This window comes from Saccopteryx bilineata, chromosome 1, assembly GCF_036850765.1.
Source record: "Saccopteryx bilineata isolate mSacBil1 chromosome 1, mSacBil1_pri_phased_curated, whole genome shotgun sequence".
In the NCBI taxonomy this organism is placed as follows: Eukaryota; Metazoa; Chordata; class Mammalia; order Chiroptera; family Emballonuridae; genus Saccopteryx; species Saccopteryx bilineata.
The window spans coordinates 326,864,680-326,886,830 of record NC_089490.1 but is presented as its reverse complement, the minus strand read 5'-3'; the positions used below and the strand labels follow the sequence as shown (position 1 = coordinate 326,886,830).

General features: G+C 39.6%; 1 protein-coding gene across 3 annotated transcripts in view; it reads left to right on the top strand.

Annotated features, from left to right (window-relative positions):
* The window catches only part of DEUP1 (deuterosome assembly protein 1), a 100,812-nt gene extending 81,265 nt beyond the window's left edge, over positions 1–19,547 (top strand). For all 3 annotated transcript variants that reach the window (XM_066253684.1, XM_066253683.1, XM_066253685.1), the window contains 4 exons: positions 1,365–1,388; positions 4,194–4,390; positions 12,888–13,002; positions 19,034–19,547. In XM_066253684.1, coding sequence (XP_066109781.1) covers positions 1,365–1,388; positions 4,194–4,390; positions 12,888–13,002; positions 19,034–19,210 — 513 coding nt within the window. In that variant the 3' untranslated portion in view covers positions 19,211–19,547. The remainder of the gene's footprint in view (positions 1–1,364; positions 1,389–4,193; positions 4,391–12,887; positions 13,003–19,033) is intronic.
* Positions 19,548–22,151: the final 2,604 nt, after the last annotated feature.

Sequence of the window (22,151 nt, the reverse complement as noted above, 5' to 3'; positions counted from 1 at the left end):
CATCAGTCATAGAATTCTTTAGAAAAGAAGTGAACTATATTTTATACATTTTCTTCATACAGGGTTTGGTATACTGTAAGGCTCATTAAATACTTGCGGGTTTGGCCCTGGCCGGTTGGCTCAGTGGTAGAGCGTTGGCCTGGCGTGCGGAGGTCCCGGGTTCGATTCCCGGCCAGGGCACACAGGAGAAGTGCCCATCTGCTTCTCCACCCCTCTCCTTCTCCTTCCTCTCTGTCTCTCTCTTCCCCTCCCACAGCCGAGGCTCCATTGGAGCAAAGATGGCCCGGGCGCTGGGGATGGCTCCTTGGCCTCTGCCCCGGGCACTAGAGTGGCTCTGATTACAACGAGCGACGCCCGGGAGGGGCAGAGCATCACCCCCTGGTGGGCGTGCCAGGTGGATCCCGGTCAGGCGCATGCGGGAGTCTGTCTGTCTCTCCCCGTTTCCAGCTTCAGAAAAATACAAAAAAAAAAAATTACTTGTGGGTTTATGAATCTCACCTGTAGTCTAAGAGGCGTGAATAAATTATCATGAAAACCATTGTCAATATGATTAAAAAGATGAACAAAGCCTTGTTTTATCTTACTTCCTGCATGATCTCAGTCCAAATAGTTGTAACTGTTCATTGATTAAAAAGCATTTGATTTCCTACTTGGTGCAACATAAGTTAACACACAATTATACTTTCTAGTATTCAGTATTTTTTCATACATATTAATTTAATCTACTCAATGTTTTGTTGTATTTTCCATGAAGGGAAGATGTCTCTTTCATATTTGATTACTTCTTTAATACTTAGCACATACATATACAGTATTTATTTGTTTAAAGATTGGTTAATTGAATATCATAAATGGAATATCATTGATGTATGGTCCTCAGTGTGATACTTATTAAAATAGTATTTAATCATATATATTTAATGTATGGTTAGAATTCATATGGAATATTGACTTTGTAACTGATCTCTACTTTTTTGCATGTGATGATTCAGAATTGGCTTTGATAATTGAAATAGTCAAGCCACTCTCCAAAGAGAAAAATCTTGTATCTATTAAATTACAAAAAATAGTTTAGTATAATTCTTTCCTCTTTAAAATTTTACAATCTATTATGTCACTTATTTAGCACTCAGTTTAGAGATTGCATGAAGAAAACTCCTATCTATTATTTGTTAATTATATAGTTAGATAATTAGTTAATTCCTTCTGAAATAATTGGAATGAATAAATACAGAATTAAATCATTGGTGCTGAAATTATACCTCAAGAAAAAAGAAACAAAATATTTAAATCATTATTTTTAGGTCTTCTAAAATACATTGTATTTGGATAATATTAAAATAATTGTTTTTTTTCCTTTCTAGACGAGTGGAATTACTGATATTAAGGTAGGTTATTTCTAAATAACTAGAGCTTTGAGAATTTTTCTGCTTGACTAACTTTGAAGCTCCCTGCTAATTTATACTTAGGGAAAGAAAATTGTAAAATGCCACCCACCAATGGCAGGAATAGCATCCCTGGATGTAGTCATGGACACCAGCACACTGGGGCCTGTGGCAGCACCCATCCTCCTGTGGAGGATGGACTGGTGGGACTGACCACTATGTGTAAGCTTTCCACAGGTCTCAGTGAGATTCTTCGAACAGTAACAGAGCTAGGAAGAGGCTCTTGGCTCTGAAAAAGATGTTTTCCTTGGATTTGTGCAAACAGTTAACTGCATGGAGAAAAGTGAGGGGTTGTCCTTTATTCTGCTCCTGATTAGCTAACAAAGAATTGAGTCTTCATGATAATTTTTGTGATTCCATATTTACTTAGACCTGTAGTTATAGTTATCACATTTTCTTTCATTTAAAGTGTCCTAAAATCAGCTTTAATCAGAACTCAGAATTTATGGTAAATTTTAACACCAATTTGCCTTTCGCTATCCATAAAGTTTGCTAGATAAAATAATAGCATAAAAATTAGTACCCTCACCAAGTATCTAAAACATCAATTTACATACTGAAAATCAGTGGATGAACCATAAAACATGATTAAAGCCAGTCCTGTAGAAATGCTTTATTAGCCTACTATTGTGGAACACACATGAATTTAAAAGAATAGGTGCACGTACAAAATACTATTATTCAGACACTTCATTAGTTCAACTTGCCTAATGCTAGTGTGTCCAGAGTAATAGGCACCAGAGGTTTTGCCATTTCAAGAATAAATGGATTAAAACTATGGAACCCTAAAATTTTGAGGAAAAAAATTGAGATAAAAGGTCTATAAAATAAACCACAGAAATACAGAGATAGAATCTAATCAATGTCTATTTTCACATAATAACCATGTACCAGAGGATATATTCCTGAAATTTCTAGAGAAGTATTTAAGAAAAACATGAAATGAGAGAGCTAAAAAAACACTGTTGTCCACAAAAATGGAGTATGTTTTAAACGTAAATCATGTAAGTACATCAACTGTATAATTCTTCCAGGTCATGCTCATAACACTTATTTAATTTTGGAACACTTAGGAAATTGTGGCCTTGTTAAAAGTTGTTACTATTCTTCTTAATTACTTTAACACTAGGCCAAAAAGAGTCACAGATAAAGTCTAATTTTATAAGAAAAAGCTTAAATAAAATTGTAATTGAGTAGCAGACCATCAATAATTATACATTTTGAATAGTACATATTTTTTTAGAAATAAAATTTTGTATCTTTTTTCATTACCTTTTCCAACCAGATCTGCTCATATGAATATTATCCTTATGAAGGGCAAAGTTTTGTAAGACTCTGCCTCTTTTATATTATCGTAATTCTGTTCTAATTTTAGAACAAACAATTCTTTCTATCTTAAAGCAGATCCTGATTACTCTTATCTGCACTGGTGTATCTCAAATGAACAACTGTTGAGATACACTACAAGCAAGGGCTTAACAAGCAGAGAAATACCTCCAATGGTCCTTCTTTTTCAAAGGTCACCGTAGTCAATAGATCTAGAAGCGTATAACCCTGTCTGTATTATTTTGAGGAAGTTTGACTTTCTGGAGTATTTCCCTTCATTCAAAAGTGAGACCTTTCTAAAGATTTATAAGCTTCTATTATACATTAGGCAGCAAACAAAAAATGTACTACAAAGGCTTATTTTTTGAAACAAAAAAATAAGACAAATAGGTAAAAGAGTTTAATACCTAATACATATTGAAGTTTAATACCTAAATTTAGAAACTTCAAAATGAAAGTTCTAAGCCACACTCATCCATAGTCTTGCAGACTTTTAGCCACAGAAATTGGAAGCTTCAAAAGAGGTACAAGGTACCTCTTTTTGTACTAAAATGTTACCCTTCTGACAGTAGAGAACTATTATTTAATTAGCAATGACATTGTTCCCAGACATTCAGGTCATAGGACTAGAAAGGACTATGTAGAGTCATTTAAAGCATTTTCATTGAGAAATATCATGTTTTTTTAAAACTGAGAAGTTCATACTCTCCCTAGGAAAGTTCTTACAGCATTTAATTCAAACAGCATCAGAGATCTTTTTTCCTTGCTGAAAACTTCTCATTTTGTAATTTAAACATGTTTCTTATTCTCTTTTGAAGACGCATTAAAATTGAGTGGCCCACACCAATTAGTAAAACTTTATCATGAAGCTACATTGCTCAAAACTGTGTGGCTCTGGCACAATCTCGGCTGTTAGCTCATTGGTTTAGAATGGTCCAGAATCAGACCCCAGTTATGTGGATTTAGTATATAATTTGTTATATCACCCAACAGTGGAGAATCAATATAGGCTTTTCTATAATGACATATATTATTTTAATAAGAAAAAAATAATTTCAAATTGAAATCTATGGTAATTCTGGTTCATTATTAACACTAGAAAGCATAACGTATAAACACAAAAACTTAAATATAGCGAACTTACTCTAGACATGGGGAAGACAGTGAGTGAGCCCTTTTCTGTATTGGAACATGGGCAGTAGTGTTTGCATTGCTTTTACTGCAATGTGTTCAGGGGCCACTGTCACTGAGTGTCCTGAGGATGTGAGCGGGGGAAATGGCATTTAGCTGGTACACAAGAAAAGAGCCACATCACTCAAATGAAAGGGCCTTTCCAGCCCTTCCAGGAGTTCAAATGTACAGAAAATATGCAACACTTACGAGGAACAATTTTTTTCAGTGATGGTTGATTTTCTTCTCTAGAGTACGGACTGCACTAACAGGGAACGTTCAAGGTACACAACTATTAACAAACTGGAGTATGAAAATGAAAGGCTCCGGGATGACCTCGCAAAACTTCATGCCAGTGGACAGTCAGCGTGGGCCCACCACAATGCCTATGAAGACATGGGACACTATGCCTATCACGGCCAAATAAAAGTGGAAAAAAATGAAGATAGGTATGCTGACTCCATTATATAAAGATAGAAATGTGTAAACATTTTATTGAAATTATTTTTAAACAATTCAAATTATAACTTTACACATATTCTCTTCAGTTTAAATTTTACAGTGGTAATACAGTAGTGTAGAAACATTGTTTTATATGAAATTAGGTGTTGTCAATAGCTTTCCAAGCATAACAGTGAAATGGGTAGAATGTTACAGTAAATTTTAATCACTTCAGAGCAATCTTATTCACTATGTGGTATACAAAATATACAAATATATATTCTTACTTTTTATGTCATAGGAACAGAAAACCTAGATCTTAATATTACATATATTGTTCAAACAAAATAGAAAATATAGGAATTTTATGCTCACTTCTGACTTAACTTCAATACACTTTATATTGACACCAACAATAGCAATAAGCCACTGGTTATCCATCAGGGAAATAATCAATGGGTTGTCAGAGACCTTCTCGGAGTGAAGAGAAGTACATGGAAAATCATTATCTGCTGGCCACACAATCCCCGTGCTCTTAAAAATGTCTTAGTTCAAAATTTAAGTAAACATGTATCAACCACAAAATTAGACTAATTTATTCAACTTCAGTAAAATATTTATGGAGTCAAAACTGTCTCTGGAGGTTTTTCACTGTTTTCCTAAACTTGGAAAATGCTCAGTAAACCAAACAAGATCCTTTTCTATGGGATCTCTGAGTTATTAATATGCTTCGGCTGGTCTGAAGGTAGTGAGTTATCTCAACTGATTGTTCATAATATGCTAATGTCTCTGTGAGTGTCCAAGAAGGGGGTTGGTATGTAACACTTCCCAAACGTATTTGGTATCTGATTAATTAGCATTCCATGGTGCTGAGCAATGGTGAAATAACAAATGGTTCAGACCCAACTTCAACACAGTCTTTGCTCAGAAGCTTAGCATACTTAGCACGAAAGCCTTACATACCACTTTTATATAAAATAATGTTTATAATCTTGGGAAATTTACCTAACCTTTATAAGCCTCAGTTTCCCAATTGACAAATACAAATAATAAGCTATTTTTGTGAGAATTATAAGGAGAAAACACAGTTTCTTGTGAAACAAATATAGTAGTTCCTAAATGTTAGCCATTACTATTGGTATTATTACTAATAAAATTGTTAGTGTTTATAATATTAATACTTCTCCCACAATTTGCAATGTCTAAAAAGCATGTTTTGATGGATAAATGTTTGAATCTGACTTTTCCTCAAAGATAGTCCTGTGGGGCAGGGCAATGCCAGGCTCATCTTTGTAACTAAGCATGTCCAGTGTTCAGATATATAATCCATAAATCCAAGGGATGTACTACAAAGAATACTTGTTCAACAACATTCTTGTGGATGTAATACAGCTCTCTTCTATTTGCCACCACTTCAGCCCTGTAGGTATTAAGATATATCCTAATCTGATGCATGAAACAGCAACTACTCAAAAATGCTAAATTAATACCCTCTCTTCAAGTGCTTAAAGAAGGAAATGAGGGAAGATGAGTTATTACCCCAAAAAGCTCTAGTGGTGGGGTGTTCTGGAGGAGGGTGGGGGGAGCAGTATGGGAGGGTGAAAGAGGTCACTGAGATGGTCATGGGGCCAGTTCTCTGATGAATGCGCCCATGTTAACTGGCCACTATAACTGCAAATCTGTCTAAAAGGGGTCTAAACTTGATTTGGGTGGAAGAATATATTTTACAATATAGAATAAACCCTTCACAAAAGGCTTCCCTACTCTGTGGATTCATTTTTCCATGGGTCAAATCATGACCCCACGTCTACAGTTTTCTCATTGTAAGAGAAAAGCAGGCCCCTAACAATATTATAAAGAATCTACCCAGGTATGTTAGTCACTGGTCTATATAGAGCACCCATTAATGTGCAGAACACTGTTTCCTAGTCTTGCTTGATGGAATAACTTTGAAAGACTTAAGTGAGGGTACCAGGTTTTGTTGGTTAAACAAAAGACAGGTTTTCTGCCGTTTATTATTTTTTAAAGTATTTTATTGTTTGGATTGCCCCTTTTTTCTCTTTGTTAAGCAGTACAGAATGTGTTAAAAGTGCCCAACGAAAACAAGGCAGTAGGGGACACAAAAGCAGCACACGAGGAAAAATGCTCAGCAGGAGATGATCTTAATAAGCAGTGTGGACTAGTATTCTGGCTGCAGAGCCTGTGTCCTCCCAGTCTCGTTTGTTGAAAGTTTCATTAAATTTGTTTTAATGCTTTGTCTGATTTCAGTGTTCTCCAGTGACCTGGTTTTTTTAAAAGAAACAGCATTTCAAATGTTCTGAATAAATTATTACCATATAAAAGCCACTATGGGGAAAGAGTTGTTCAGATGCGAGGACACTGTGAACTCACCAGTGGAAACTAGAAAGCACATATCCATTAAATTTAGCAAGTAGAAAATGAAATATTCTTTCTTTTCCTCACAGCACAGCTCAGTGAAGTCAAATAGTAAAAGCTATATATAGCTATATTTTTAGACATAAAAAATTGAAAAATACATGTTATATTTACGCATCAATGGCTGATGCAAAAAGGTCTTATTAAATTATTTGAGAAAGGAAAAAACCTTTAGGTAAAAATATAGGAAGATAATGTTCCACAGAATTTTAAAGCCTATAGATTAACTTTTAGCTACTTCTTGCTTTTAACTAAAAAAGATTCGTATAATACCTTGTTAAAATAATCTTTGGTCTATTCAGAAGCAACTCAATTTTTGTTGTTTGTTTTTCACTCCTGTTAGAAGTGACAAGTTTTTCCTGCTCATCCACTTAAAATGTGAAACATTTTAGGATATTACAAAGGATTTGCTTTCTAATAAGACAGTAATTTGGAAGTTTTTAAAAGAATTATGCCCTGGTTGATTGGCTCAGTGGATAGAGCATTGGCCCAGCATATAGATATCCCAGGGTCAGTTCCCCGTCAGGGCACACAGGAAAAGCAACCATCTGCTTCACTCTCCCTCCCTCTCCCCCTTCTCTCTCTCTTACCCTCCTGCAGCCAGTGGCTTGATTGGTTTGAGTGTCAGCCTCAGCACTGAGGATAGCTCAGGTGGTCCAACCTGTCAGTCTCAGGCACTAAAAGTAGCTTGGTTGAGTACAGCATCAGCCTCAGACCAGGGTTGCCGGGTGGATCCTGGTCAGGGTGCATGTGGAAGTCTGTCTCACTATCTCCCCTCCTCTCACTTAAAAAAATATATATGACTAAAATGTAATTGAATTGGATGAGGATGTACTGAAGATTTTTAAAGTATTTTAAGTTAGAGTTTTGAAGTTTAGAATAATTTACGAGCTAATTTGGAGTAGTGATATCTGGAGCTATTAATATATAACTATAATGACAACTCAATTTTGTAATAAATGGAGTTTTATCTCTACTTAAGATACGTACTTAAAATGTGAATTTATGGTTTTAAAAGTTATATCATGAACTGGAAAAATTTTAACAATCATAAACATTAATCATTAAAATTTCTTCAAGTCTAGTTAATAAATTAAAAGTTTCTAATACTAAAAACCACAAAGTCAGCAGGTTTGTCATAACCACTCTCACAGGATCCCTGGTCAAGGAACAGTCATCTAGAAGAGAAGTAAGTTGACAAAATTTTGTACCATGGTGTTACTCATAAGGAGCAAAACATAGCAGGCTGGACAATTCTAGGCCAGAAAATAAATGAGCAGTCCATAGACCAGGGAGCATTATGTGGAGTGTTAGGAGGTAAGGCTGGAAGCAGGTAAATTAGCATCGTTGTGAAGGGCTCCTTGTCCATGCTGAGGACAGTGTCCTGTAGCCTGGAGGAAATCAGTGAAGGGCCAGGAGTGGATGGACAGTCAGACTGCCCTGAGAACTGTGCCAGGAGTTGACTCAGGTCTCAAGTTGGTACAGTTCTCCCCAACAGCAATCAGATCCTCTCTCCTGGCAAAAGTAGGCAGTGTTCTTGGAATATTGCCTATAGAAAAGATAATTGAACAGACCAGCTTGTGAGAGGGTATTAAAAGCCTTCAGAAATAATTTTTAAGATGGTTTTTAAATTGATATACTTAGCATTCTATGCAGGGCAATTTTATGAAGTATTTGAAACGCTGTATTCTTGAAGAAGAATGTGTCAGACATAAAGATGATTTAAAGCAAAAGTACTTTACTTCATAATGTAGTCTTTCCTTTCAATCTCTACATTTTATTGATCTTACAATAAAAATAATTTTTCTACATAAATTTTAGTAATTAACACCATAAAACTGTATCTCTACATTATCCAATAGAAAATGGATAATTGAGACAATTATTTAGATAATTTAGGACAAATAATACTTTTCTCAAAATCTCTGTATAGTAGAGGTTACAAAGAGATGCCTATTTCTTGAATCACTTCCATCATTATCCTCCTTTTCCCCGTGCTTTGACGTGTAGATGGGAGCCTCTCTCAGAAGGTCCAGCTGAAGGGCCTATGCAGATGTGCAATGCAATTGTTATCATTCTGTTTGATTGTGGGATGTTTCATCTGATTGTGCACGTCATAAACTGTGTTATTTCAGTTTAATTTGTTGTTTTGTTTCCATAGTAATTGTAGTTTGAGAGAAAAAACTTTAAAAAGATAAGTAAAAATGGAACACATGTTGTATTTGTTTTTATGGACTAATTTACAGATGCCTCATTTAACTTTTATTTGTATGCATAGCTTTGAAAATGTTCGCATAATAAGAGGCAAGTCTATATGGATAGTCTTTGGATAAGAACAGAAAAAATTAATGTAAATTCTTTTGAATTGTGTGAAATTAAAATATGAAGCCTTTGAAAATGGTTGATCAATACCTGTGGAGAATGGAATTAGTAGTAAAAATAAAAAAATTTAAATTGAAGGGGTTTTATGTTTTCAGGGGTCTTTGGTGATTTTTATTAAATTTAAACCCTGTTTTTATGAATTAATGCTCAGAAAGACATTTATTTAGTCCCAAACAGCCAATACTATCAGGACATTTTGGGTACAATTTTAGGGTAAATTGATTTGTTTCTCTGTTTTATTATTCATTTGTTTTGTCAGCAAACCAAAATTTAAAATCTCACTGGTATTTTTTTCAGTTGCATTTTCTACCTTACATTTTAGCACAAACAACAAATTCTGTACTGTGCCTTTCATCTGAATTGTGGGTTCAGTTTTTATACAACCTTTTTAATCCATGAAAACATTAAAGTAACAGAAAGATCAAGTCACCTGTCCAAGATCAACAGTGTGGAGGAATTTAGGAGATGATGTAAATTGAAAACATGGTATAAATTATTAATTCCTATAGGAATGAGAATTATTATTTACAAAGACTTGTTCTAGAATTTTTAAAAGTATAATTCTGTTAAGAAAGCCAGTGAGGTTAAGTGAAATAAAAAATAGGAAACAAGTATCTATGCAGAACTGTCAAGGGCAGTATTGTTAGCTGTTTTGAGATTTTTCTCAAACTGGCTTCATGGCATTTAATTAAGTAGCAAAGATACAAAAGTAAAACAGAGAGGGAAGAAATGTAGACAGTAAGGATAGTAGGACATTACTATACTATATATTACTATACAAAGTTTTCTGCTTCATTATTAATCATTCTAAGTCTTTTAAGTTGAGTAAAAATTATTCATCAGGAAAATTATTATTTTTTAGGAAAATTATTTTTTAAGAAATGTCTTTTTAACATATTTTTTATTGATTTATTTTAGAGAGACAGAAAGGGAGCGGGGATCAATTAATTGTTCCACTGATTCATTCATTCATTCATTGCTTCTTGTATGTGCTCTGACCTGGGATCAAACACTCAACCTTTTTTTGTTTGTTTGTTTCATTAATTTTTATTTATTTTGTCAACATAGATTCAAGTGTTCCACTGAATATAACACCCTCACCCCCCACCACCATGTTCCTATTTAAATTTAAGCCCCTTTTATCTCCCTCCCCCTAACTTCTTCCCACCTTCCCTCTGGGATTTGCTGTCCTGTTATCTGTATCTCTGTAAAATATATATATATATATATATATATATATATATATATATATATAAATATATATATATTTATATATATTTATATATATATACACACACACACACATAATTTCACTAATCCCTTCACCTTCTCTGATCCCATCCCCCTCCTCCTCCTCCTCGCTGACAGTTGTTGTTCTGCTCCCCATGAGTCTGCCCTGCCTCTATTCCGTTCCTCAGTTCACCGTGTTCATTAGGTTCCACATATAAGTGAGATCACATGATATTTGTCTTTCTCTGCCTGGCTTGTTTCATTTAGCATAATAGTCTCCAGGTTCATTCATTGCCATTGCAAAAGGTAAGATTTCCTTCTTTTTCACAGCCATGTAGTATTACATTGTGTATAAGTACCACTGCTTTTTAATCCATTCGTCCACTGATGGACACTTGGGCTGTTTCCAGATCTTCACTATTGTAAACAATGCTGCAATAAACATGGGGGTGCATATCTTCTTTTGAATCAGTGATTTGGTATTCTTAGGGTATATTCCTAATAGTGGGATAGCTGGGTCAAAAGGCAGGTCCATTTTTAATTTTTTGAGGAATCTCCATACTGTTTTCCACAGTGGCTGCACCAGTCTGCATTCCCACCAGCAGTGCAGGAGAGTTCCCTTTTCTCCACATCTTCGCCAGCATTTAAATTGTATTTTGTTTTGTTGATGAGCACCATTCTAACAGTTGTGAGGTGATATCTCATTATGGTTTAAATTTGCATTTCTCTGATGATTAGGGTTGTTGAACATTTTCTCATCGGTCTATTGGCCATCTGTATGTCCTCTTTGGAGAAGTGTCTGTTTAGTTCTTTTGTCCAATTTTTAATTGGATTGTTTACCATCCTGGTGTTGAGTTTTAGAAGTTCTTTATAAATTTTGGTTATTAACCCCTTATCAGACGTATTGGTGAATATGTTCTCCCATTGTGTAGTTTGTCTTTTTATTTTGTTTATGGTGTCTTTTGCTGTACAAAATCTTTTTAGGTTGATATAGTCCAATTTGTTTATTTTGTCCTTTATTTCACTTGCCCTTGGAGATATATCAGCAAAAATATTGCTACAAGAGATATCGGAGGGTTTACTGCCTATGTTTTCTTCCAAGATGTTTATGGCTTCATGACTTACATTTAAGTCTTTTATCCATTTTGAGTTCATTTTTGTGAATGGTGTAAGTTGGTGGTCTAGTTTCACTTTTTTTGCAGGTAGCTTCCAATTTTCCCAACACCGTTTATTTATTTATTTATTTATTTCCATTTTTCCAAAGCTGGAAACGGGGAGGCAATCAGACAGACTCCCGCATGCGCCCGACCGGGATCCACCCAGCATGCCCACCAGGGGACGATGCTCTGCCCCTCTAGGGCATCACTCTGTTGCATCCAGAGCCATTCTAGCGCCTGAGGCAGAGGCCACAGAGCCATCCCCAGCGCCTGGGCCATCCTTGCTCCAATGGAGCCTCAGCTGCGGGAGGGGAAGAGAGAGACAGAGAGGAAGGAGAGGGGGAGGGATGGAGAAGCAGATGGGCGCTTCTTCTGTGTGCCCTGGCCGGGAATCGAACCCAGGACTCCTACACGCCAGGCCGACGATCTACCGCTGAGCCAACCAGCCAGGGCCCCCAACACCATTTATTAAAGAGTCTGTCTTTACTCCATTGTGTGCTCTTACCTCCTTTGCCAAATATCAATTGTCCATAAAGGTGTGGGTTTATTTCTGGATTCTCTGTTCTGTTCCATTGATCTGTATGCCTGTTCTTATGCCAGTACCAGGCTGTTTTGAGTACAATGGCCTTGTAGTATAACTTGATATCAGGAGGTGTGACACCTCCCCCAAACACACAACCTTGGCACATCAGGATGATGCTCCAACCAGCTGAGCTATCCAGCCAGGCTTCTAAAGAAATATCTTTTTTATTTTTTTTTTACTGTTTTATTGTTCTTGTTTGTTTGTTGTACTGAACCATCATCTCAGCAGCCCCTTCACTTCCATCTGCTGTTGCTTACGTGTCTTCCCCTGTCCATTTCCTTGTTTTGGGCCCCTTCCTCCAGTTTCACACCTATTCCATAGCATTTTATCTTTCCCTTTGCCCCTGTCAGCTCCAAGTTGGGAATTTTTATTGAACTTATTGGGGTGACATTGGTTAACAAAATTATATAAAGTTCATGTGTACAATTCTATATTATATCATCTGTATATTGCACTGTGTGTTCACCACACAAGTCAGGTCTCCTTCCATCACCATTTATTCCCCCTGTGCCCTCTTCTACCTCTTCCACCCCCCTTCCCCTCTGGTAATCACCATATTGTTGTCTGGGTCTATGAGGGATTTTTGTTTGTTTGTTTTTACTTAATCCCTTCACTGATTTTTCCCCCTGTTAGACATCAGAGAAGTTAAAATCCATAGCTATATAAGCAAACAGATGTCCTTGGTAGCAGCAGTGACAACCATTCCTTGTCTTTTAGACGTAGCCAAGACAGTGAGCCAAACAGAAGTGCAACATCTTCATTGGCACCTTTGCCAGTTCAAAGGAAAGAAATGACAAGCCCTTTGGTTAGTGACGAAGAAGTTTTCCCACTGGTAAGTTGCTGGTTGCGGATTTTTTTTCCTTTAATGGTGATTACTCTTACACTGATACCAATACACTGATGTGTACATAGTTATTTAAAAAACACGCTGCTGCTTGAGTCATTTGGCCATGCCTATCTACAGAAGGAAAAGACATCCATAACAGCTTCATGAAGTATTTCAAGCAATAGTTATTCAGCGCTAGTGCAGGTCAGAATTACAGTGACATTTTTAAAAATGCAAGTTTTGGGGACACTTCCCTGGACATTCCATGAGCCGTCAAGGATCTCTCAGTTTTAAAGAGCTATAAGTGCTCTTTGGTGCCTGTTTAGAAAATCTTTTCTATTGCTCTGACATGCAGAGAGAAACATGCACAAATCAGAACTAGACAGCTTGGTGAATTATCACGAAGGAAACACATCAATGTACCTACCACCTAGATAATAAATAGGACAGTTGTAACCCTCCAGGAACTCCTCTCATGTCCCCCTCCAATCACTCCTTCAACCCGCTCCCAAGATAACCACTATCCTACCTTTTAGCATCACAGTTTAGTTGTGGCCATTTGGAAATTTAATATAAATGGTATCATACTATATGTGTTCTTTTGTTTCAGGCTTCTTTTGCTCAATACTGTTTATGAGATTGATCATCCATATTGTGTTACATGACTATAGTTTATCCATTTTTGTTTCTCTATGCAGGGGTCCCCAAACTTTTTATACAGGGGGCCAGTTCACTGTCCCTCAGACCGTTGGAGGGCCGCCACATACAGTGCTCTTCTCACTGACCACCAATGAAAGAGGTGCCCCTTCCAGAAGTGCGGCGGGGGCCGGATAAATGGCCTCAGGGGGCCGCATGCGGCCCACGGACCGTAGTTTGAGGACGCCTGCTCTATAGTATTCTATTCTTTATAAACACTACGTGCAATGATACTACAATTGAACCATTCTACTGTTAACGAACATTTATATCCTGATTAAGGTTATTACCAATAATGCTGCTAAAATCACTGCATGTGTCTTTTAGTGCATGTGTATAATTTCCATTGAGTAGATACCTAAGCAGAACTGCTAGGTTATAGGATATGCATAAGGTCAGCATCAGGAGATATTGCCAAGCTGCCTTCCTAACTATCTGAGCCAGTTAACTCCTCAACGAGAAATGTGTGAGGGTTTATTCTATATTTTTTTCCAACACTTGGTAGTGCTTGACCTTTTTTTTTCTTTAGGAGAGAGGAGGGGAGATAGAGAGACAGACTCTCACATGTGCCCCAACTGTCATCTACCTGGCAACCCCCATCTAGAGCTGATGCATGAGTACCAAGCTATTTTTAGCACCTGAGGCTGACACTCGGACCAAGGAGCTATCCTTAGCACCCAGGGCCATGCTCAAACCAATTGAGGCACTGTCTGCAGGAGGGAAAGAGTGAAAGAAGGGAGAGAGGGAGAGAAGGAGAAGCAGATGATCACCTCTCATATGTACCCTGACTGGGGATCAAACCCAAGACTTCTGCATGCTGGGCCAATGCTCTATACACTGAGTCATCCAGCCAGGTGGTAGTGATTGATCTTTTTAAATTTAGCTTTTATGGCCAGTGATTAGTAATATCTTATTGTGGTTTTAATTCTTATTGCTCTGGTGACTAATGAGGTTGAGCACATTTTCATGTATTTTACCATTTTGATATCCTCCACTGTAAAGTGTCTGTCCAATCTTCTTGCCTAAGTTTCTATTGGCTTAACTTTATTCTTATTAATTTGTATAAGTTCTTTATATATTCTGGGTATAAGCCCTCTACTGAGATATGTGTTGCAGACACTCTCCCATTCTTACTTGCTCTTCACTTAATGTTATCTTTTGATGACCACAGTTTTTAATTTTAATACATTTAAACTTATGAATCTTTTTCTTTATAGTTAATATTAAAAATATTAATACCTAAAGGTATCCTATTTAAAACTTTTGCCTGTCCCAAAGTTATTAAAATATTATCCTATGTTTTCTTCTGGAAGCTTTGTCTCTTTACCTTTCGTATTTAGATCTATATCTGGAATTCATTTTTGTATGTGGTACAAGGTAGGCCTCTCAGTCCTTTTCCCCAGGGAACTATGCACTTGAACTTGCACATGTATTCCAGTCCTGTAGATGCTTTTGAATTTTTTTGTGTTCGAAATTAAGAAAATGACAGTTTGTTTTCCTGCTTTCAAATCTTTATACCTTTATTTATTTATTGCCTATTACTGTTTTCCCTTCTCCATAAGTGACACTGATGTCACCTGGTCACTCAAGCCAGAATCTAGGTCCAGGGGTCCCCAAACTTTTTACACAGGGGGCCAGTTCACTGTCCCTCAGACCATTGGAGGGCCACCACATACAGTGCTCCTCTCACTGACCACCAATGAAAGAGGTGCCCCTTCCGGAAGTGCGGCGGGGCCAGATAAATGTCCTCAAGGGCCGCATGCGGCCCGCGGGCCATAGTTTGGGGATGCCTGATCTAGGAAGTCATCTGTCTGAGGTCAGTCAGGTTCCCCAGATTCTGAGATGGAGACTCTTGTGAAAGTGATTCGTTAAGAGTATTCTCAGCAGAAGAGTGAGTGAAGTAGACAAGGGGAGGGAAGGGAAGCTAAATAAGGATGAGGTCTTAGCTAGAGGTTAGCTTAGCTTGGTCTCACCAGGGGTTTGGAGCATGGATTGCACAACAGAGTTGGCTCCCCGCGGTGGGGACAAGAAGTCTGGCATTGTGTGCCCATGTCAATCAGTCTTGTCTCTGAGATGGAATGGACTGAAGCAGGTATTGCAACTTGGCAGATGAGGTAGGAGGCTCCACTTCAGCTGAAGACAGGTCCCAGAGAAGTGGCCGCCTGTGAGCTAGCAGTCACCGCCGCAGTGCTGCAGGGTAGATGCACCGGCCTGAGGGTCTGAGTAGGGCACCACCAGCAGCCACTATAGTCCACTTTTCAAACTACTCAGATCTATGTTCTTTTCATGTTGTTTGGATTCAGGCATAGCCTCTCTAAGACTCTGGCTGGTCGTAATTTCTGGGAATACTTATAAGAGGAGGGCTAGTGGGACACACTACATCCCTTGATGCTGTAACTGGTCTCAAGGACTAATACTCACTATCTCCTCACCCTTTCCAGATTCCCTTCCCCCTCAGCTGGCACCTCTGTTGGTCCAGGTGGCTCACCTTGTGGGGTCAGCCCTTGATTTCCATGATTATCAGGATGTGTTTTACTATTTACAGTTAAAAGTAGGCATGAGAGTACCAAAAGGCCTCCTCAGTGGATTACCTAAATACCAAACATATTTCTCTTCACCTCCATCATGTAGTAGAAGTCTTACTACCTCTTTGTGATGATAGGGGTTTGTTACCTTTGCCAGTAGAGAACCTCCTTCCTGTGCTTCTGGCCTGTTGGAGTCCCAAGTGTCTGGGTGCCAGCCAAAGCCTTACGTTCACTGAGATTCTTCTAGGTCTCTTGGTGGAGGTTCCCCCTCTGTAAACCAACAGAGCCCAAACATACAGAGACAGAAGGCACAAATTCTCTTGAGTTGGTCAACAGAAGTGATTGAGAGTAGAGCCATTCCTCCTCCTTTTTGTTCCCAGACCCATGTATTCTAACTGTCAGAAACACAGAAGCAGAAGCAGCTGGTTTAACGTCTCTACCAAGTCCAGAAGAAGGCAACCCATCCTCACTGGGTATCATTTCCAAGCTGATGCCTCAGCTGTGCCTTATGGAGGCCCATCGGGTAGCATCCGCTGGATGGTGCTGTGTGTGGTAGGACCAGTGGGTACCATGGTCATGCCCCTGGTCTTCTGCTGTAAAGTAGGTTCCTTTAGGTCTCATGTCACTATATCACTCACTTTGTGAGTGATAGTGGTGTTGGCCAAGACAGGAAAAGAAAACCTGCAGAATACATGTCAGTTCTGGTAAGGATAAAACATTGCCCTTTCCAAGATGTAAGGGATCTGATGTGATCTAATTGCTACCAAGAGACAGGTTTGTCTCCTTGAGGGATGGTGGCATATCAAGAAGACAGCTTTAGTCTTTACTGCAAGTCGATCAGACATTCAATGGCAACAGTAGCTAGATTAACTTTCCTGAAAGGGAGAATATGCTATTGGGCCCATATATAATGTCCATTGGCATGGCCAAGGAAAGAGGCCAGGTCAAGTCATCCTGTCCACTTCTGACATACTCTGTCCCAACTCAGGCTCACTAGCATGACAGGAACTTTTTTGCAAATAGTATACAGTTTTCCGCTGCAGATGGCATGGTCTCGCTCCAGTATCTTAAGGGTCTGCAACAACTCTTCCTTATTGAAACTGGCTAGAGGCTCCACATGGCATCTTTCTCTAGCAGAGATTATTCTAGTAAGTCATTTGGCCCAAATAGCAGGCCTGTTGTACCCCTTTCCCAACCTGCAGCAGAACCCTTTCTTTCTCTGGGCCCTGCTGAAAACAAAGGAAAATAAAAACAGCCTTCTGTGTCACCCAATAAATGAGTTGGACTATTCCACCTGAGTGGAATACACTGCCTCCAAAACCTGAAGAGACCTATCAAGCTTTGTGCTTCTTTTGTAGTGATAAGAAATGAAAGGTACATTCATTTGTGCTTAAGAGGAGACATGTTGATGTGCTCCATATCACTGGATACCCGAAAACACCATGTCAAGTCCCTGAATTGTTTGTGGGGTTTGTCTTTTACTCTGTGGAGCATGTGTCTTGCTAAGCCTTCTGTATGCTCACCACTTCTTGTTCATCAGGCCTTAGCATGATGTTAATGCTAATATATCATTGATGCCTTACTATCTGGAGTCCTTGGAATGTCCAGATGGTCCAGGCTCCTTCAGAATTTATCGTGACAGCATCATTAACATAACACATAATGTTGGGGCAAAGTCATGGGCGTGTGCTGTGGTCTAGCCCTTGTGAATGCTAACTGCTTCTGGCCCTGCTCCTTACTGAGCACTAAAAAGAATGCCTGTGCCAGATCCACAGCAGCACACCAGGCACCCAAAGCCCTACTCTTGGGCTTCAGACGAGATGCTGGGGTGCGTCTCCCGCACGTTCGCAGTGCCCCACTACCAGCGCCACAGTCAACACACTTTGGCAGAGGCCAGACTTGTGAACTAAACCTCCCTATACCAAAGTTCACCTGCATACCAACTGTTGACTTTTCAAGCCCTTTATAAAGTCCCATTGTTCCCAATAAAACAACAGTTGAAGAGGTGTCTAGGGAACACGGAACTAGAAAAATTAAGTACAAATTTTCCTAACTTATTTTAAAATTATTTTGAATGAGTGCTATAAAATTATCTAATATTACCCTTTATTCCTCAGACACAGGGTGTGTGTGTGTGTGTGTGTGTGTGTGTGTGTGTAAAGGTAAGCACTGACCAGGTCACAGACTAGTAGATGAGCACTTCCTGATCACATAAAGGTGGGACTGGGCGCTCAGCACAGAGGTGCTCTCAGCTGCAATTGGACAAACAAGATCCCTCCCAGCTCATGGCCTTATCCACTTAGAAGCCACTCTCCGCGCCCCCCACCCCCACGGGGAGGGGGAGGGGGGGAGTCATGCAGCCAGTCCTCCTCCTGTAACTCCAAGCAGCAATTAGCCTCCTTTTAAAGCCAGTTCTTAATTTTTTTCTATGTAAGATTTCTTTGCACCATTCTACTACTGTACAATCTTTACTTCAGCTTTTAAGTTGCCTGTTTTCACATGTAAATCATTGGCTTTGCAAATTAGTGCAGTACGTTTTACGTAAGTTTCATGGTAATTACGTCATCCGTGCATTTGCAGTTGGACGCTCTAATATTCATTTCTAGAGCTTTGTAATGTAACGGAGCTGTGATGTTCAGGTTCCCTGAGGATTTCATTAGAGACTGCATTGCCCTAGTAGAGGGATTCCAGCTTCAGGGGTAAGACTATATTTCATTAGGGGTTGCGGTGTTTGACACTATGTCAGGGAGAATGCCGAGAAGCAGGAAGAGTTAGAGGGCCTGCACATTCGTCACCTGACTTCTCTCTGCCCTTAGTCCCCCCCAGGGCTCTCCTTCCCGGCGTCCTTGGCTGCACAGCATTTCCTTCTGGAGGAAGAGAAGCGAGCGAAGGAACTTGAAAAACTTCTCAATACCCACATCGATGAACTGCAAAGACACACAGAATTTACTCTTAATAAATACACCAAGCTGAAACAAAACAGACACATATGAGCTTTTAAACTTTTTTGTTTGTTTGTTTCCCCCATCCCAAGAAAAAAGGCTCTGGCAAAATATTTACAGAGCTGATTAATGAAACTGAGAGGTTGTTGTATTTTTTTTGAGTAAATCATTTCTGTAAGGCAGCTAGAAAATAGTAAGTATTTTGTTCGATAAAGCCATTTAAATTTCTACATTAACATAAAAAATTGTTTGGCTATAGTTACTATAAAATAATTATCATTACTCCAAAAAACCTGTTTTCCTAGTCTACACGTATTTTAGTATTAAATATGCAGTTATTTCCCACTTGAATCATGTATACTGAAAACCCGTTTCCTCCGTAACGACACATGAGGGAAAAGGAAGCACTGTATTCCAAATGTAAATGAGTCAAGTGCTGTGCAGGTTTACCAGTTGGAAAACTCAAGCATTTTTAAAACTGAAAAATATAAAGTATTTTGAGCTATGTGAGCATCCTAAAACTCTTTTAGGAAAAAAAAAATAAGATCTAGCTTTACTATTCCTGCATTCATCTCTGTAATGTCTCTCTGTTTCAACAGAATGGAATGAGCTATTTACACGCTTAAAATGTATGTGCCAAATATTACTGCTTTCCTGTTAATACTAATTACTTCATGGACATGAATGAGATAAAGAAAATATAAAGCATTGCCGTTGTTACATTCTCTTTTGTAATACCTCTGTTTTCAATAAAAGAATGCAAAAATCTATGGACTGATTGTAAATATTCCAAATCTCTATAGAACAGTAACAGTATGGTAGTGAACAATAAAATTCAAGTAACAAATATACACACACGGTGATCCAGTATTCTTTAAAAATGATGTTTTATATAAAAATTGTGAAAAATCGGCCCTGGCCAGTTGGCTCAGTGGTAGAGCGTCGGCCTGGCATGCAAGGAGTCCCGGGTTCGATTCCCGGCCAGGGCACACAGGAGAGGTGCACATCTGCCTCTCCACCCCTCCCCCTCTCCTTCCTCTCTGTTTCTCTCTTCCCCTCCTGCAGCGAGGCTCCATTGGAGCAAAGATGGCCCGGGCGCTGGGGATGGCTCCTTGGCCTCTGCCCCAGGCGCTAGAGTGGCTCTGATCGCAACAGAGCGACGCCCCGGAGGGGCAGAGCATCGCCCCCTGGTGGGCAGAGAGTCGCCCCCTTGTGGGCGTGCCGGGTGGATCCCGGTTGGGCGCATGCAAGAGTCTGTCTGACAGTCTCTCCCCGTTTCCAGCTTTGGAAAAATACAAAAAAAAAAAAAAAGATTGTGAAAAATCCTGGATGACGTCAGAGTAATGGCATGGTAGGAAGCGATACCGATAAATCTCCCCCAAAACTCAACAAGATCTTCAACCAGAAACAGAAAAACCTATCCTTGGAGCCTCCAGATGTTTCGCAATACACCCGAAGGTATGGTCGAGCGAAAAATTGGCTAAATATATAATCAAACCCCGAAGGAAATAGGGAGTAAGAAATGCTCTGCCTTCCTCACTAACCTAAATAGGGCTGCTTTCACTGGGAACTGAGAATATAGAAACTAAGGCGGGCAAAGGGGGTGAACAGATCCAGGCCGCGGCACAAACGTCCAAACCAGGCTGTGGCACAGAGATCCAAGCCAAGGAAAAACTGTGCCTGTGGCAACCTGGGTAATACAGCTAACACTCACACCAAACCCAGACAAAGAAAGACAAGTGGGGCAGCCACTTTCCCCGATCTCCTGTTCGGCGCGCGCAGATAGTGAGTGAGAGATTCCTTCAAAAGCCCCGGGAGGGGGCGCCCATGATACCCCACAGAGTCAGAGGCCTTTGTGTGGGCTGAAAGCGGAATCTCCAGGCCGCCCCAGTGCCCTGAAAAGCCGCGCACAGGAAGGGAGCAAGAGCCAATTCCAACGCTGGAACTTTTCCGTGCGGGCAGGGGTTTCACTCAGAGGGTGAAGCAGACGGCCTGATATCCTGGTCTGCATGCATGGAGAGTGGGAAAGAGATTCCTTCGAGCACCTCAGGAGTGGGAGCCCGTGTTATCCCACAGAGGAGCAGAGTCAGAGGCCTCTGTGTGGACCAAAAGCAGAATCTCCAGGCCGACCCACCGCCCTGAAAAAGCCGCACTTGGGGAGGGAGCGAGAGCCGATTCCAATGCTAAAACTTTTCCGTGGGGGCGGGGGTTTCATTCAGAGTGTGAGACTGCCAGCCTGATATCCTGGTCTGTGCACAGATAGTGAGCCATGGTTCCCTCCAAGCACCCCAGGAGTGGGTGCCTGCCCATGTTACCGGACAGAGTGGCAGAGCCAGAGGTTTTTGAGTGGGCGGAAGCCCCGCCTGATTATGCTAGCAGCTCTGACTGACTGAGCCTTAGCTAGAGCCCTGTGCTGAGTGGGAATAGAGTGGGGAGTTGCCAGCTCTTTGAGCCTCTTACTATCCAGGCAGAGGCAGCAGCAACCCCATAGCTGGATTATCAGGCTTCTAATTGTGGAAGGAAAGACTAGGAGAGAGGTTCCAGGAACACTCTCACAATGAGAGACCCTCTCACTGTTGGAACCTATAAACGCTAATGAGCCTCAACTGCCAACGAGACTGAAGCCCAATACATGACATCGCCATAGAGAATTATCAACTGCAAACCTCTTCCAGAGCGTGCCACAGGGGCAGAACCCGGGGTACAAAGTCACTGACCAGGAAAAGAGACAGAAAAGAAAAAGCAAGACGATAACCTCTCAAAATCAAGAATAATCTGCAGACTTTATAACCTATCCCATTTTATTATATTTGTTCGTCTGTGTCTCTTTTATTCATTTTTGATTTTTCATTTGTTTTTTTTTTCTATTCCAATTTGGTCATTTAATTCTCTCTCAGTCTTACTCTCACCTCTCTTTGAACTACACTAGCCCATAAGTGTTACATCTCCCATTATCTTTTCTTTCCTCCTCCTTTCTCTCTATGAGGGTTGC